The sequence below is a fragment of the Acanthochromis polyacanthus genome, chromosome 11, assembly GCF_021347895.1.
Source record: "Acanthochromis polyacanthus isolate Apoly-LR-REF ecotype Palm Island chromosome 11, KAUST_Apoly_ChrSc, whole genome shotgun sequence".
Classification (NCBI taxonomy): Eukaryota; Metazoa; Chordata; class Actinopteri; family Pomacentridae; genus Acanthochromis; species Acanthochromis polyacanthus.
This window is the reverse complement of record NC_067123.1, coordinates 32,115,527-32,131,939: the sequence shown is the minus strand read 5'-3', so window position 1 is coordinate 32,131,939 and position 16,413 is coordinate 32,115,527. Positions and strand designations below refer to the sequence as shown.

General features: G+C 42.3%; 1 protein-coding gene across 2 annotated transcripts in view; it reads right to left on the bottom strand.

Annotated features, from left to right (window-relative positions):
- LOC110961883 (potassium voltage-gated channel subfamily KQT member 4) overlaps positions 1 to 13,149 on the bottom strand; it is a 54,468-nt gene extending 41,319 nt beyond the window's left edge. Inside the window, exon 1 of one of the 2 annotated variants that reach the window (XM_051955813.1) lies at positions 11,929 to 13,149. In XM_051955813.1, the coding sequence (XP_051811773.1) occupies positions 11,929 to 12,230 (302 nt within the window). In that variant the 5' untranslated portion in view covers positions 12,231 to 13,149. The remainder of the gene's footprint in view (positions 1 to 11,928) is intronic. The other variant, XM_051955814.1, reaches the window with a different exon arrangement.
- Between the last annotated feature and the right edge of the window lie 3,264 nt (positions 13,150 to 16,413).

Sequence of the window (16,413 nt, the reverse complement as noted above, 5' to 3'; positions counted from 1 at the left end):
CATCACACACTTGCTGACATTGCTTTAATCTCAGGGCCAAGAGAAGACCAGAGGGTCCACATGAACACACACACACACACACACACACACACACACACACACACACACACACACACACACACACACACACACGGTAACAGGGTGAAAATGGTCGGTACAGATTTACTGTGTGTTTGTGTGCAGCTGTTTTGTGCAAAGGGACTGAATTGCCATCAGATCTCCTGCATGACATCATAACAATCAAAAATGAGGACAGTTTGATGAGGCAGGTTAAGGTTTATGTTTGTATTTCAGCCTTGGCCAGAATACATTCCTGCACTTTCTACAAGAAAACATGTTTTGACATCAACTGAAACCATTTACTCATCAATAACCATTCATTATATTCAGTTGCTGTAGTTAAAAAGGGAGCGAATTTGTGAAACTGAGGCCAGAGAAGTAGATGTACTGTAGAAAGAGCCTCAAGGACATGACTTTTGGACAGAATTTCTCCCCCTCCTTCTCCTCATAGAGACACTTGTTGACACTAAGTTACTTCATGCAGGAGAGAGAGAATATAACAACAGAAAAAGAAATGAAGACACAGAGAGACAAAAATGAAAGCACAACGTTCTGATGGAAAGACTGATAAGAGAGCAGAGTAGCAGATTACAGCTGCAGGAACTGAAAAAGTAGCTGCCAAACAGGAAAAGAAGAAACGATACTGCGATCAGAAGAAGCAGTTGTAAATAAGACATTTTCAAGCAGGAGAGGAAGTAAGGCAGGAAATTGCAAGCTCAACAAGAGTGAGAGGCGGCGTGCGTAATTATGGCTTCCTCGTTAACATTTGACTATTGTTTATGCTCTGCCCACAATGCCACTTGCCAGGCATTTGCACACATAGTATATACACAAACACACACACACAATCTCCATAAACATGCATGAATGCACACACATTGCAAATGTGCACACGCCAATCAAAACCTTTTCTGACAGCATGCACATTCAGCCACAGTCGCAAAAACACACACACACACACACGCCGACAGACGCATGTGTACGCTTTGCAAAGTGCTTTCTGCAGGCAAGGCAGGCCTTATAAATACTGTCCTACACTGTGATTTTGTTTGAGCTCTGTCTCCATGGCGCTGCTTCCTCACATGTTTATAGTGACTGCCATTATAAATTAAAATGATCTTAACAACACTTAAGCTGCATGCGGGTGCAGCCAGGCAAGGACAGCAGCAGAAAGACACCAAGACGTGGGCTATCCCAAGATATAAAGAGACAAGACAGAGACAGAGCAGAGAGAGAAGGATGAAGAAGTCGAGAGAAAAAGAAAAGTACAGCGTTTGTCCTAAATGCCAACAGTAAAGCAGCTCTTGACAAAGATATACTGAAATGCACGAGTGGCTTGTGTGTGTGCGCCTTCACCGCCATGCGTACACACCAAGTGTGTCTGCACAGTCATGCAGCCTGCTCATCCTTAAAACTACAGTTTATCGACAGCACTCACGTGCCTGATGGGGTAAAGTTACGACCATGTGGACAGAGGATAAAATCTAATACCAACAGCCAGAGAGACACAGTCTGATACACAGAAGCTGTTTGGTGTTGGACTGAATTACATCAATGAGACTGGCCCACCTCTGCAGGAACGTACATCATGAACTATAATGAAATAGTCTTTTCTCACAGCAAATGAAATCCTATGTTCTTTCAATTGGATGTTCCTGCATTTATTATTATTTACACGAGAGCATATTATTTATTAATTTGCACTCATGTAAATACAGTTTACATATTCACATCTACTTTGAAAGCCCTCTTCACAGCCAAGAACATTAAACAACATAAGCAAATAAATAACTAACAAGAAAAGCACTCAGAGAGTGCAGTAGTCCGCCAAGGCTCCTCCGTCCATGTGTGATTTACGATTGTCCTGATAAGTCTGCAGCAGTCGGTTTGTAGTCGGATTGCACTCATGTGATCGTCAGCAGGCAGCTGACGTAGTGTTTACTTGTCATAGTTACAGTGATGCCGTGCCGCTATCTCACAATGATACAGAAATCTAATCCATGGTTCCAGACTATTAGCTGCATAACTGCCAAAATCTAATCACTTGGTCCTTGTGTCATTTGTGACCTTCCCTGAAAATTTCATCCAAATTCGTTAGGGTTAGTTAACCCTCTGTAGTCTGACAGACAGACTAACAGACGGACAAAAGTACACTGATTGTCACCTAATAATAATAATTTTATTACATTAATAGTAATAATTTTATTCATATATTTATTTATTTGGTAGGGACAGTTCACATTAATGAATGCCTATTTATACAGCAATGAATGTAAATATGCCGGATTACAGCAACAATGCTAATTTACATCCGCCAGTCCCTAGGAAAAAAGAAAAAAAAGACATAACAGAACACTAAGTCACAAAAAAGCCCACTGCAAAAAGTACACAAAGAAAACATAACAGTGAAACATACAATAAAACGTAGGACAATAGGTCGCAATAATCAGGGTTACAGAGTGACAACTTTAAAATGGAAGGAATCTCTCTACTGTTAAGGATTTTTGGACTGAACATTTGTGAGTAGCGTTCAAATTGACCAGGTCTGCTTAACTCCATTTTAGGATTTTTTTTAATCAATATAATAAATTACTGTGATCAGCCAAGTATTTAAGCTGCTGAACTGGACAAAGAAAGAGCGAAAACTACAGAAATATCAGATTTTATAATCAAATATTCAGATTTTATAAAAGCCTTTTGAATTATTTTTCTATTTAAAATATTAAAATGTCAAGCAAAATGCCTTTGTAAAACAATAAATATCATAATCAGTGATTTTGTCCATATGACCTTACTCCAGCAGACAGTAAATAATTGGAGCTACATAACAACATACTTCAAATGTTCTCATTTTCTGTTATACTTAGATTTCCATCCACCGGTAGCTAAACTCCTCACCTTCCAATTTGTCATTATCTATCCTTGAACGGCTCAGCGTCGTTGACATTTAAACCCGTGAATAAGATAACAAGAGGCGAGCTATACCGCATTTTGTCTAAACTAACATGTTAATTGCTCATCAGCGGTTAGCTACAGAGTTAGTTTCCACAATACCCAGCATCTGCTGACTATCGGTGGTGTGCTGGCGCAGCCACCCATTAGGGTCAGGCCTTAAGTGTGCTGCTGAGAGATAATGGCTGAAGTTATTGATTTATTTTCTACTTGCCTTATGGTGTTCGGAGCTGCTGGCGACACACAGACCATGCTTCCTAAGCACTCTGAACACTCACACTAAACACCTTGATGAACTTCTTCATCCTGCTCACCTCATTCATTGTAGTTGTGCATGCTCTCTGTCACTGAAAGAAGTCATCTGAACTTGTGTACACATTCAGATGCTGAGCGGTGAGGGTTTGTTACTGTACAGAGGGTGACAGTGTGCCCAAGCTGTTCTCTGCCATTGTATACAAACAAGATTTTACACAAGCATATTTAATGGTGCAGCATCAGTGCAACATTTTCCAGCAGGTGATGGTACAGAGCAGCTTTCATGTGGCTTCCAGCACATTTCCCGTCAGAATAGAATCAAATTTGCAGTGGTGTCTGTTGTCGACAATTGCTCTGTTTTGCCTACAGTGACTGCTGGAGTGCAGGGTTTTGACTATCCGGTGCAACATTAATTTAAAGCAGTGCAATGTGAGAACCAAAACAGAGACAGAACAGCAAAGAGCTCCAAGAGCAAGCTCTGAAAACAGGAGGGCAGAGAGGTGTTGGGGGAAAATTTGCAGTCAAACAGAAACAGGAACTGAATGATTACAGCGCAGTTTTTGACTCATGGTTTTATTTTTTTCCTTATGTTTTTCTGCATAAAAGTGTCATTTTGCAGACATGCAAAATGATCTTAAAGTTTTGAGTTTAGGCATTCTGAGGATTAATTTTTTTGTTTTTTTCAGAAATCAAGCTCTTAAACTGTGTTACTTTGATGCCTTGTAACATTTATATTATGGAATGTGATATCAAAGTGAAGTTATCCCACATCCTCACTATCAGCGAGTACACAGAACTCTGTCAGCAGCTGCAGAAAGAAGAACTTGCAGTTCAAACAATAAGGTCTCTCAGGAACACAAGAGATACATTGGCAAAAATTCCAGAAAATTAACAAAATCCCCAACGTACAGCATTTTGTTTTGAATAATGGCTACAATAAAATGACACAACCATTTGTCAGTATTTGCAGCCCCTGTAGTATGTCTACTTGAGCAGACTCGCCACCTCTGCAGAAATTACTGACTTTACACAGTATACTGCAGAGAGATGGGAAGGAGTGCAACTAAGACATAAAGTAGAGGAGAACTGGGAGACCGTCTCTTGATTTTCCCTGGCTGTGAAAGCAGAACTGGGGTGTTTAGAGGGTCTTGAATAATCAAAATAAACTCTTGGCATTTCCCTTCGACCCTCCCGGCCAAATGCCACAGTATTCCTGGCCTGCTTCAGCGACAACAGCATTACATAAACAGATTACCGCAGATTAAGGGGTGTCAGCACCCCCACTGATCACCCATCTGCAGGAGAATACAACAAAATCATTGTCTGTGGCTCAAGGTCTCTGCTGTTTGCCTATGTGTGTGTGTACAGAATTTCACCTTCAGTATTTTTACATGCTCTGCACTGTCAAGTAAATAAACAACAGTAGTTTGCTTTCCCCCTGATGATAATGGTATGTGTGTGTGTGGCTACGTGTGCGAGCGCTTGTCCTGTTCCTGGGTGAAAGTGAGCACCGGGAGCAGGGCTGGATATTGGGGGAAACCTGATTCCCGGTTGGCCATCCCAGGACAGACAGTCCCCTCCCTGGGGAGACACATTTTGCCCCGAAAGGAGAAATTAATACATCGACTAACCTCTCTGCTCTTTCCATCGCACTCCTATTCTCCTTTCCCTCCATATCCACACAAATTACTCACAATGTTAGAAGCCCTTTCTTCCTTTGAAGGACAGCCACACTACATACCTCGCCATCTCTCCAAAAACCTTTAGGATACATTAGGAACTGTGTTTTTTTCTAACCCAGCTGACTTTAAAGAGATCACCTTTCATATTCAAGTCATTATTAGCAAGCATCTACCCTTCTGATGTGTCCTTGAGTTGAGCATTGCATCTCTGCCGGCAGTGGCTGTCGTAGAAGGGGACAAGTGGAAAGAAAATTTTCCAACAGGGATCAATAGAGTATCACATTATCATTATTATCATTCATCCTTTGCAACCAAAATCAAGCTCTCTCCTTCCTCCTTCTTCGGCTTGTCCTTTGTCAAGCAGCGATGTTAGCGCTCTGTGGAAAAATAAAGCCACAGGGCGGCCAAGGAGGTTAAAGCAGTTGCTGCAGATTGTGACAGGACATTGAAAGAGACATCAGGACACATGATGGGAGGACTTCAAACAGACTGTGGCGTGCACCAGCCAGGTGGAAAGAGAGCTGACAGGAATTTAAGACTTAAAAGATGAAGTGACAACATCAGGATCACACAGAGGCATGTGCAGCTGGCGTCATGTGGGTAATTTAGAAAAATATTTCCGCTGTTATGAGAGAGGGAGACATTCATTTTGTATTTGAGCATTCCTTCTCCTTCCTTTTAGAAGTGCATACTTGTACAGCATTGAAGGTTTTAACACGTGAAAAAATGTAGTTTTAGCATTTTGTCTCCTAGCAAGCACAATCACAACGGGTCAAGACATCTTGACTCAAAGATCATCCCGTGTCTGTCTCCAAAACAGCCGTATAAATGTCAAGAACACAAATCAGCCAAAATCTTCTTCTCTGAGTTCCTGCCAAATGAAGTTACTCTGGCCTTAATGCCATCAGACTGGATTTTGATTCCTCCCTCACTCAGATCAAAGGAAATGCCAAAGATACTTTATTGCAGAAGCATTGCTAGAATTTTTTACCGTTGGACTGTCTCTACGTCTCTGAATACTTCATAAAAGAGGAAATAAAAGCAGAGCCATAGAAGCATTCACAAGCTGATCAGGTTTAGTTTATAAAAATCCAAATTATGCCTATTTTACTGATCAAGATCTTAAATTTTGATCTATAATTAGGAATGAATTAATTAAATATCAGAACATAGACAGGGTAAATCTCAAAGATAGTCCATTTACTATAATAGTACAAAAGAAAAACACTAAATTGCTGCATTTGACAAGCTGAGATAATAAGATGATGGGAATGTTTTGCTTTAATAATGACAAAAGTAAAAACATTCAGTCATTCATATGATTGCTTACTCTACTATCTGTTTTTCTTACTACCTAGCTACATATTAATGTATGTTCACAGTCTGCTTTTACAGAAAGAGGGGACCAGTCAACCAGGACTGAGGGAGTGAGGAGAGGGAAGGGAAGTCAATTAGACAGGGCAGTTCAGCATATGAGAGAAGATATTCCCACTCAGGAGGAGAAGGAAGGAAGGGATGATGGAGGACAGGGGGAGAGTGAAAGAAGAGAGAAGGCATTTGGGCCATAAAGTATTTTTAATGAAGCAGAATTTACACAACCTGCTGAGGGGAACAGATAAAAAAAAAAAAAAAAAAAAAACAGCAGCGGAAAATGAACAACACGCATCCAATCTGCAGTCCTACGCAGGTTAAAAACCCCACACAAAGTGCAGAGTAGTTTCCTCACTTGTTTTATGGTGGCACTTCCCTCTCTGCCCACCTTTCTTTCTCTGCTACTTAGTCATCAATAAAAGCACATTTGTGTGCTGACTAAAAAAACAGGAAACAAAACAAAAAGCTATTTTCTGACATTACTCAAACTATTAATAATTAAAAAGGGCCCAGCACCAAACGCGTCAGTGATTTTTGGAGGATGCCAGAGGTTGCCGATTTTAGTGGATTTTGTGTCGCGTGGTTGAAAACCGGGAAAAGCAGACCAGACTGTTTCCATGACCGAGGCGAGAAAGTAGATTAGCTGGCTCAAACTGGGTTCAGAAGGAGGGAAAACTGCACGAGTAGACAGATAGAGGGAACGCATTCAATCAACAAGCTGTCTGAGCCAAATGAGTTTAATAATGTCAGAAAGGCAATTCACCTTTAATAAAAGCTTTGCAAGATGAATTCTGTGTACAGCACTCATCACGGAGAAGATGAGTGAAGAATAAACGACAGCAATACAGCCTCTCTGGGGCAACCATCAGTGGAGAGGTTATGAAGAGCATTAGGCTGTGGGTTTTGTTGTCGGTATCTCCCTCAACATCTATAAATAATGTGGCTTTAGGCTCAAGCGTTCATAAACAGACACCATCACGGGTTCTTGTGCCATAAAAGGTTAAAGTGAAGGGATTCCCATACACCATAAGACTGAACGCTTCATCTAGCAAAGATTTATCTTTCGAAATTTGTGAAGATACTGTTTCAGACCTGCAACAGATTAACAATAATTTCTATAAGAGCGTAAACAATACATTATCAAACCCTGGAATAGATTTGCGAGCATTATGTGTGTTCAAGAAAGATGTCTTCGATTGCATGAAGATGGGGGTTCACAAGAGACAAACATTAAACTGAACGGCAAAGCAGCAGAAACCTTGACTTAGCTACCGGTATTGGTGCCACAGACACCACTCGCTCCTGTCCTTCATATATACTGTATAGCAACACAATAATGTCTTTCTGTTAGATGCTTCCTCCCTGGGAAACTGCACACCTTCAGCTTGTCACACACTTTTTTTTTTTTTTACTTTTGTGGAGATCAGCACTTTAAGCAAGTGTAAAATATGACAGACAACAAAGCAACAGTAATTAAGGCAAGAGCAAAGGAAGAAATGAAAATCTGTGTAGGGAGGAGGTTGGGGTGGAAGAAAGGGTCAATCAAGTCAGACTGTAAACTATGGCTTTTTTCCCATTTCTATGTCAATGTTGGTTCTTTTTCTCCATCACCCCAGTTGAACTTTGGTATTGTAATCACGGCATAAAGGTCCCTTAATTTTAGTAATTTTAACCACTCAAACCACAATCTTTCCCAAAACCTTCACAAACCAATTTTCTGCCAAAATCTACGTCTGAGATAATCATGATTACATTTCTTTGACATTAACAGACACACAAAGCTTCCCCAAAGCCACAGAAGTCTTTAGACAACTATTCAACACCATGCAGGACTCCTCGTAAGAAGTAAACTGATATCTTAAATTCCCTTTAATTTGAGCGGAGCCGCAGAGCAGACAGTGACATGATATTCAAGACAGAAAATCTGCCAAATTCTCAATTAGCCTGTCAGCAGCAGTAGCAGAGAGCTCGTCATAAAACAGCTACTTATAACGACATTTCTCTCTATTCCATTCATACTGATGATACAGCTCGAGCTCAGGTCTCAAACCTCCACGCTATGATTCTGCTCCTCATCTCTGCTCCTCCTCTACAAGTCATCAATAATACATGACCAGTGTATTTTCACCCTCCTATGAGCCAATCAATCACTGTGGCCGGCCAATGTTCGGTCTGGACTCTTTTTCCTGTCCATCCTCATGCACTCTTGCTGTATATTCAGGCTGGAGTCCAGCGGAATGCTGAAAGACTAAGATGGACTATGTAGCCAAAGCCAAGATCAAGACATGACATGTCTTCTTGGATTGCCACAGCGCTGATATTAGTTGGCACTGTGTAGTATGACCTGATCCTTGACTGGTCGCCTAATTTTACATTGCCGCTCCACGGCCCTAAAAGACCTCCTGCCGGGATGAATTAATATGGGCAAAACAGATGGGCTCATGTGATGGTCTATATGTGGCCCTGCCTACGGTGGAAATGGGTGAGAGGCCAAAGGTGAGGGGAAACACTGAAACTGATCCTTCTGAATGTTGCTGGTCATCTGTCAAGCTCATGGGGCAAGTTTACACAAATTCACGCTTGACATGAGTATATACGGTCACAGATGACAAAGCAGATGAATCAATATGCGACTGTATCAGTTCTGATCAGGTAAGGGATCGAATACGATTGTTGATTTTTCATTTATGTCCATTATCAAGCAAATATTCTCACTATTTTCTGGTTCCTTTCTCTGTTTTATATTACTGTAACCTCATACCTTTTGTTATAGGTTTCTGGTTTTAAATTGCTGTCCTCAAAAAGCACACAGGTAATGTTTCAACACAACTCAGGCAAAAACACAATGAGGTCTAGACCTTCTGGTGTTTGGACAAACTTTAACAGATTTAGCTGTCGGTTTACTGCAGATGAAACAAAAGAGACCGGATTTAAAGGTGTCTAAAAGGTCCTGCTCTTGTGAAAAACGGAAGGGACCATTACAAGACGAGCAGTACTTAACATTTCAAACGGTCCACGCACCATTTGAACCAGGGTCTCTGCCAACGAAAGAACCTGCTGTGTCGTCCGAGCAACCAACCAGGTTCATAGCTGAACAGTTTTTACAGAACTTTCCAAGAACAGTATTGTGTCTTTTAACAGATTTCTGCCTTCTCAAAGTGTCTTATTTTAGACGATAAGGCTTTTAAATGAGTGCAGTAAAAGGAGACAAAAAAGGAGAGGAGAGGAGAGGAGAGGAGAGGAGAGGAGAGGAGAGGAGAGGAGAGGAGAGGAGAGGAGAGGAACTTAGCGGTGGCTCTACATTAGCATACAGCTGTTACGCTTGCAGAAGAGAGCGCGTGAGAAATGTTTTATCCACAAGAGACAGTCAAGATACAGATGTTTACAATAATGTAACATGAACTGTTCAGCAGGGATGTTAAAGTCATCCACGGCTATTATCTCAGAGAGAAATCTTCCTCCATGAGGATGCATCGTATGCGCAGCTGTGACAGATGCGAGGGCTGAGAAGTCTGGTGGGACTTAAGTGGACATCCATGAGCAGACATTAGAGTGGAGAGCTACTTCACCCCTTCTCCACACACACTTCAACATACACCTGCAAAGAGAGGCTCTCCAGAAGCGATGCATCTGTTCCAGAGTCCCCCGTTACCATGCAGGACTAATTAAAGGATCAAGGGAAGTTAACACAGCACCGTACACAGCAGTGTGTGGCTCAATTTAATCACAATAGATCAACGCTGCCTTAATTGAGCTTCATCGTAGAATGAATTTTCCTCACACATGGTACATTTCTCAGCTTGGCGAGCAAACGCACATGTAATTAATCAAAACAAAAGCACAGTTGAGAGTGATACAGCATCACAGGAATGATGGCTCTCAAGGAGACACGTGTGCCTAACATATTTCGTATCACAGTGCAAGGATTTCTGAAAAGCCTCAGCGTATATTCTGCAGCCCGTTCAGATGGCTGCATAAAAACAGGCCGTCACAGGAGCGGCTCACTTCCGAGATCAGTCCAGCTCCGTCTATCTGAGGCCGTGGCATCTGAAACTTGATCTGGGCACCTCCAAGTGCCTGCCCTGCCTCCCGAACAGAGAAATAACAACAATGGCAGAGCTGCTACCCACTCCAACACCTAGTAATGTCAGGGAGAATGTCACCGGCAACCACCACCGTAAAGGCCATAGCTCATAATGAGAAGCACACCGGGTTGGAAGCGGTGTATGACATGTCGTCCTGTGGGTGCTGCAAAGACATGTTTGTAGGCCCGTGGGAAAACAAAAGGAAGAAATAACTAGAGAGAAGCGAAAAGGGGGTTAAGGACAAAGTGAGGCCAGCGTATACCGGCCTGCTCTCACTAATGTACCGATGGTATATGATCAGAACGCATATGAGCGTCGTGGCCCTGCAGTGGGATTTCCCTCTGTTATAAACACATGATAGCTTTGGCAGGGAGACAGCTGTACTTGTCTAAACAATGACACGGAAAGCACGACCCGGTCCAAGGAGCTCCCACAGATACAGTAATGCTCTGTCCACTATGTGCCAGGCGCACGCACAGCTGGAAGACAGCTGGAGCACAACTATAGTATCCTGGCCTTCACTTTAAAAGAGACTTAAAATATACTGACACACTTAAGAAAGGCTATATATGCATGGGGTGAACTTTGACTTTTAATGAGATATTTAAGCCAACAATTTGCACCACGATTTGTGTTCAGGTATGAAAGAGGTTACATTTAGATCTTAAATGGGCACATGTTCAACACAGTTTGATTTTATTTCACTAATTTTCTTTTCTAGTAGTAATCTGCCGGTGCTTGATGTCAGAGCGGAAAAGCCATCTCTACCAGTGAGCTCATGCTTTTCCAGTGTTTACATGTAGAATATATTCTGCAGCATATGGCTCTACGGGTAAACCGCTGACTGCAAACTTTCTAAAGAGGCGGAGTTGCTTTAACTTCAGATCTGTGTTTGAAGCATGTGTTTACTGGTGAGTTTTTTCTGTAATAGCTTATTAAATAAGTTTCATCTATCTGAAAAGTATTGCAACAATTTACGTGGTTAGAGTTTGTATCCTTTAACAACAGAGCATTCATTTGAGATGGAAATTCACATCTCTAATATTCAAAGTCATCAGTAAAACATGTCAACTTGTAGAACAGAAACTAGTTGCAAAGTAATTTGTTTAAAAATCTATGACAGTCAGCAGACATCAAAATGTTTACAAAACTAGTTTCATTCAAAAAGTTGTCCCCACGGATTTGGACAAATTCAATTTAATATCCAAAGTCCTCCTGATGATTTAATAAGACAGAGACAAGGGGAAATTGAACAGCAGACCCCATGTTGAGATGATGTATGGCATATGATGGAGCTAATTGCCGCATAAGCAACTGTGCTTGGTTAATTGGAAAATGAATCAAAGAGCTGCTGGCATACAGTCATCAAAAACACCCGATTGGCTGTAGTCTTTCTCATAGCATGTGGCTTCTTTCTGTAACTCTGTGAGGCTCTTCCAAAAGTTTCTACAAGTAAAGAAAATGTGAAGATTTCAATATGCTACATAATGAAAATAATTTTTAAAAAATGGTGATACACTTACATGAATGCATGGTAGATGAATGCCCATCCTCTGGGTCGCTCCAGCACGTTGTAGAGGCAATTTTGCAACTTTCTGAAACGCTTGCTGGAAGCAGACGCGTTGGCCCGGGGTCCTGGAGGTCCTGGCAGCGGGGTGCCCAGCAGACCGGTACGGTGAGACGGGTGTCCGCGCTCCGGGGTGGACGGCTCGCTTCTCTCCGTGTGGACGGCGGTGAGAGCCACAAACTCTACCCGCCTGTCGTCGTTCGGAGCCGGGGGCACCAGCATTCTGATGCCGCCGTTGTTTGATGGACTTCCTAACATCTCGACGAGTGAACTACATATGATTTAACGCGCTTCACTGGATCATCCACAGGAGCGCAGAGCAAAGTTTGGAGCGAGTCATAGTCCGGTTTGTCTTGACTTTAAGGTGGACTAATCAGTCTCTAACGCACGAGCTGGCTGAATGTCATCCCTGCTTTTCTGTTTCACGGTTTGTTCGGTCAAGATTTCAAAGTTATCTGTAAATTAAGTCGCAAAACACGAGATGCACAGCAGTTGGAGGAGTGCGTCGCGCTGAAACGTGACCTTCAGCGATCATTGTTAAGAGTCAGGTGTGAGAAGTAAACAAGTATGACACGTGCACAAACTCCGAGGAAACTGTGAAAGTAAGCTGACATTTCTCAGCAGCCTCAATCTAGCAACTCATCTATTCCTATAAACACACTTTACGCCCATAAATCACCGATCGAGGCAACAGAACGAGCGAGTACAATGATCATGCAGAGGATCCATGTCTTCTGAACTAACTTCAGTACCCACGGCTCTTTAATGAAGTTGATCTGGCTGTTTCTGTAGTTGCATTTATCAGACTGAGTTTCTCCACAGCCGCTAACATCAGCTCGCTCTCCCCTCCTGGTGCGTCTCTGTGGTCCAGCGCTCCTCCGCTCCAGCAGGCGGGGTGGAGCGCAGGAGTCAAGCACATCAGTGTGATGTCAAGAATCGCAAGCGAGCAACTCTAAAAAAACTCCACAGAAAGGCCGAATAAACGATGTCTGCATCTGGCTTTGTAAACAGGTGATAAAAAGCCTCTGTCTGGTGAGTTGACGCGCCTGAAACAGAAGCTCTGGCGAGAAGGAAGGACTCTGGATGAGTGTGAGATGCGCGCAGCGACGTGGAGAGAGAGACGGTACAGGAGTTATGCTGTTTATGAAGCTTTCCGGGTAGAATGAGTGATCTGTGTTGGAGCTGCTGAGTCTAAGAAGTGCTAACTGTGCACCTCAATGCTGCAAAATTATTCACAGAGTAGTTTAAATGTGTCACAAGGGGAGCTCTTTTATATAGGCTGAGAGTGAAAGTAGCAAAAGTTTCCTTTGCCTCTCCTTGAGATGAAAATGCCACTTGTGTTTACTGTGGAGGAGGCTTGAATCCATGGCTACAGGAGTTTGGGGACAGCAGAGACAGGTGTTTTGAGACACAGCGACACTGACAAACACAGCCTCCTCCTCAGTGGACACAGCTTTCTAAATCTATGACTGTGACACACGGAGAGGCTTGTGGTTATGACACAAATATAGGGTTATGGAGCACAGGGCCCTGTGGACAGATCACCTGTCAGAGGGCCTCTGAGGAATGCATGGTGAGGTGGTCCCCAAACTCCCGCCGGCCTCACTGTATCATCTGACCACCAAAAGCGACATCAGTATATGCTGAGATAATTCACCGTGATGTGTTTTGGTTAAACTAACAGCTCTGTTCTGCTAAAACAAGCACCAGGCCAAAATGTAAACCTGGAGCTACTGGAGGTTAAATTCACAAGAGAAACAGAAATGAGGTGTTTGGAGTTCTTATGACGTTTTTCAAAACAAAGTAGACTCTATCTGCTCTTTTTCTCCAGGACCTCATCACTTACATGTCTGACATAAGTGCTCTACTGTTAAATTGAAGTGAAATATATAATCGTTACTCTTGAATAAAATGTTTATTTTACTGCCTGCATCAAACTGAGAAACTGAGCAGCTACCGTGAACGTGTATTCAGCATTGTGTGAGTTTTACAGCAGACTATAACAATAGCAGAGTCGGGTTACTCTTGCTCTGTGCGTTCCTGTCAATTGTTGTGCTTCGTTTATGGAACATGCAGGTCTGTGGAATGACGTGTGGGAATGCAGCTGGAGTCTTTCACAGCCCACAAATCTAGACATTATTCCCAGGGCCCTGTCCCATTACATAACTTAACATCACTAATCCTTAACTCTTTACTTAGCATCAGCACTGATGAACTCACTGCTGGCGATAAAATCAAATCAATCGTTGACAGCTGTACTTTACAGCAATGTGTTAATGCAGACTGGTGACAAGCAATGTGACAAATCAGTCGGAAATCTTAGATGGAACATTCCAAAAGGATCCTGAGTTTGAACAGGGGCACAACTAATTGTTCATTTTAAAAACAGCAGCAAATATTAATTTTAAATTCAATATTAATTTGTTGATAATCTGACAAATCAAACTTTCATGAAATAGTGAAAATTACACATACAGACTAAAGTGACTGGTACTTTTGTTTGAAGTAATTATCTGAACACCAAAATTCATGATGATTACAGTATTTTAATGACAGCAGCAACAAATGAACTAATCAAGTAATCAGTTGAATTTGAATTTTGGAATTTCCCTTGGGATTAAAAAAAAGTATCTATCTATCTATCTATCTATCTATCTATCTATCTATCTATCTATCTATCTATCTATCTATCTATCTATCTATCTATCCAGTATTGAGTATGTTGAAGTTCTGACTGGTAAATAACCAATTTTAAATTCATAAGCAACAATATAAAGATTAACAAAAGTGTCACCCTAGTGAAGGTGCTTGATTTTAAATAGCAAATATCAATTTTGTCTGATTATTACTCTGCCAAGGAGGCAGAGCCTTGCTGGAGTTATGCGATGATCTGTGCTGGTTTGTCTGTTTGCAACATTAGTCAAAAACAGACGAACAGATTTGGATGAAATTTTCAGGGAAGGTCAGAAATGACACAAGGACCAACTGATTACATTTTTGCAGTGAAGCGGCTTATAGTCTGGATCATTCATTCCTCTGAAATAATTCATTGAGAAGATTGTAGTAGGTGTAAAAAGTTAAAGGTTGTGCATTTAAAAAAAAAAAAGAAGGTTGTACAACTGAGAATCACCTCTCATGGTTGTAGGTGTAGGTGTATGTATTTGTGTCTTTAAAGAGAAGAATGTAGTGAATTTAAATGGCAGAAAGAATCTAAACTGGGAAGAAGGCTGTCACATAGTAGAGTCGTGTGGATTCTAACCAATTTGTGATGAAAAAACAAGGTGCCAACACAACACCATCGTATACTGGGAATCTCCCACTATAACACTCCCCCATTAGCCCGGTTTCCTCTCCTCCTCCAGTTTCCCTTTTCTCTCCATCTCTCAGCAGTCCAAACCAGGCCAGGCGGCAACAAAAGAAGAAGGCGTTGACAGACAGACCAGCTCTGCTTGTACCCTGAGGGATTAAAAATCAAAGTTTCCCTGTGGCAGAGCTACACGCCCCCTCTTTCAATTACAGTGCCCTGCTTCGCCGTTACTTTCATCCAGCAATCAACACTTGGAGCGGGGCAGGGCATCCAGAGCGGCTTTGGGGCTGAAGGCAGCTCTGTGACAGCACACAACAGCTGAGCAAGGTCACACTGTAAAATGTGGAACGGACGGTTGAAGGCACAAATGTACAGAAGTGGACGATAAGGAAGAGCCCTCACACTCATACACATTCACACAGATTTAGTGGCTCTCATCAGCAACTCTTGCTTGAGAGTGGAATTACAGTGAGGGATAACCCAGAGTGGACTACAGGGGCCCAGTGTTAGGAGGTGGCTGCCGTGCCCACCTCTCCCCTCTCGGCTGTTTTTCCACCACACTCTTCTCTCCAAGCATTCACTCACGCCCTGTTGAGCTCCAGGAGTCGACAGCTACTCCGGGAATCTATGGGAACTTAAAAATACTCACATCAGCAATTGCGCTCCACACATAGTACAGTGCAAACCCGCTCCGTCGCACCCCCACCAACCTTTTATTTCCGCTGCGCACTTGGACGTTTACTTACGCCACTTAATGGCTTTCCCAGACCGCACGCTTGTTTGTCTTTATTTAATCTCTTTTCTCTTCTGCTTTTCATCTGTTTCTTTCCCTTTAACACAGATCTTTCTTAATGGAAAACCTCAGAGGAACAAGGAAAGAGGAGGACAGGGGAGGGGGGCAGATGAATTGTTGATATAGTGTCTGTTGTGCTGGGTTAATGTTGTTGTGATAAGTCTGGCTATGGTCTTTGGGAAGACGAGATGACATTGTCAAACAGTGCTGCGGTTGGAGCGAGAACCCCCGGTGAGATACACACTGCAACCATCACGTAGACGCTGCAAAAAATGTCAGCTGACGTGAGGCCTTTCCTGGCGCTAATCAATCTGACAATCTGCCATTCAACACTAAGAATA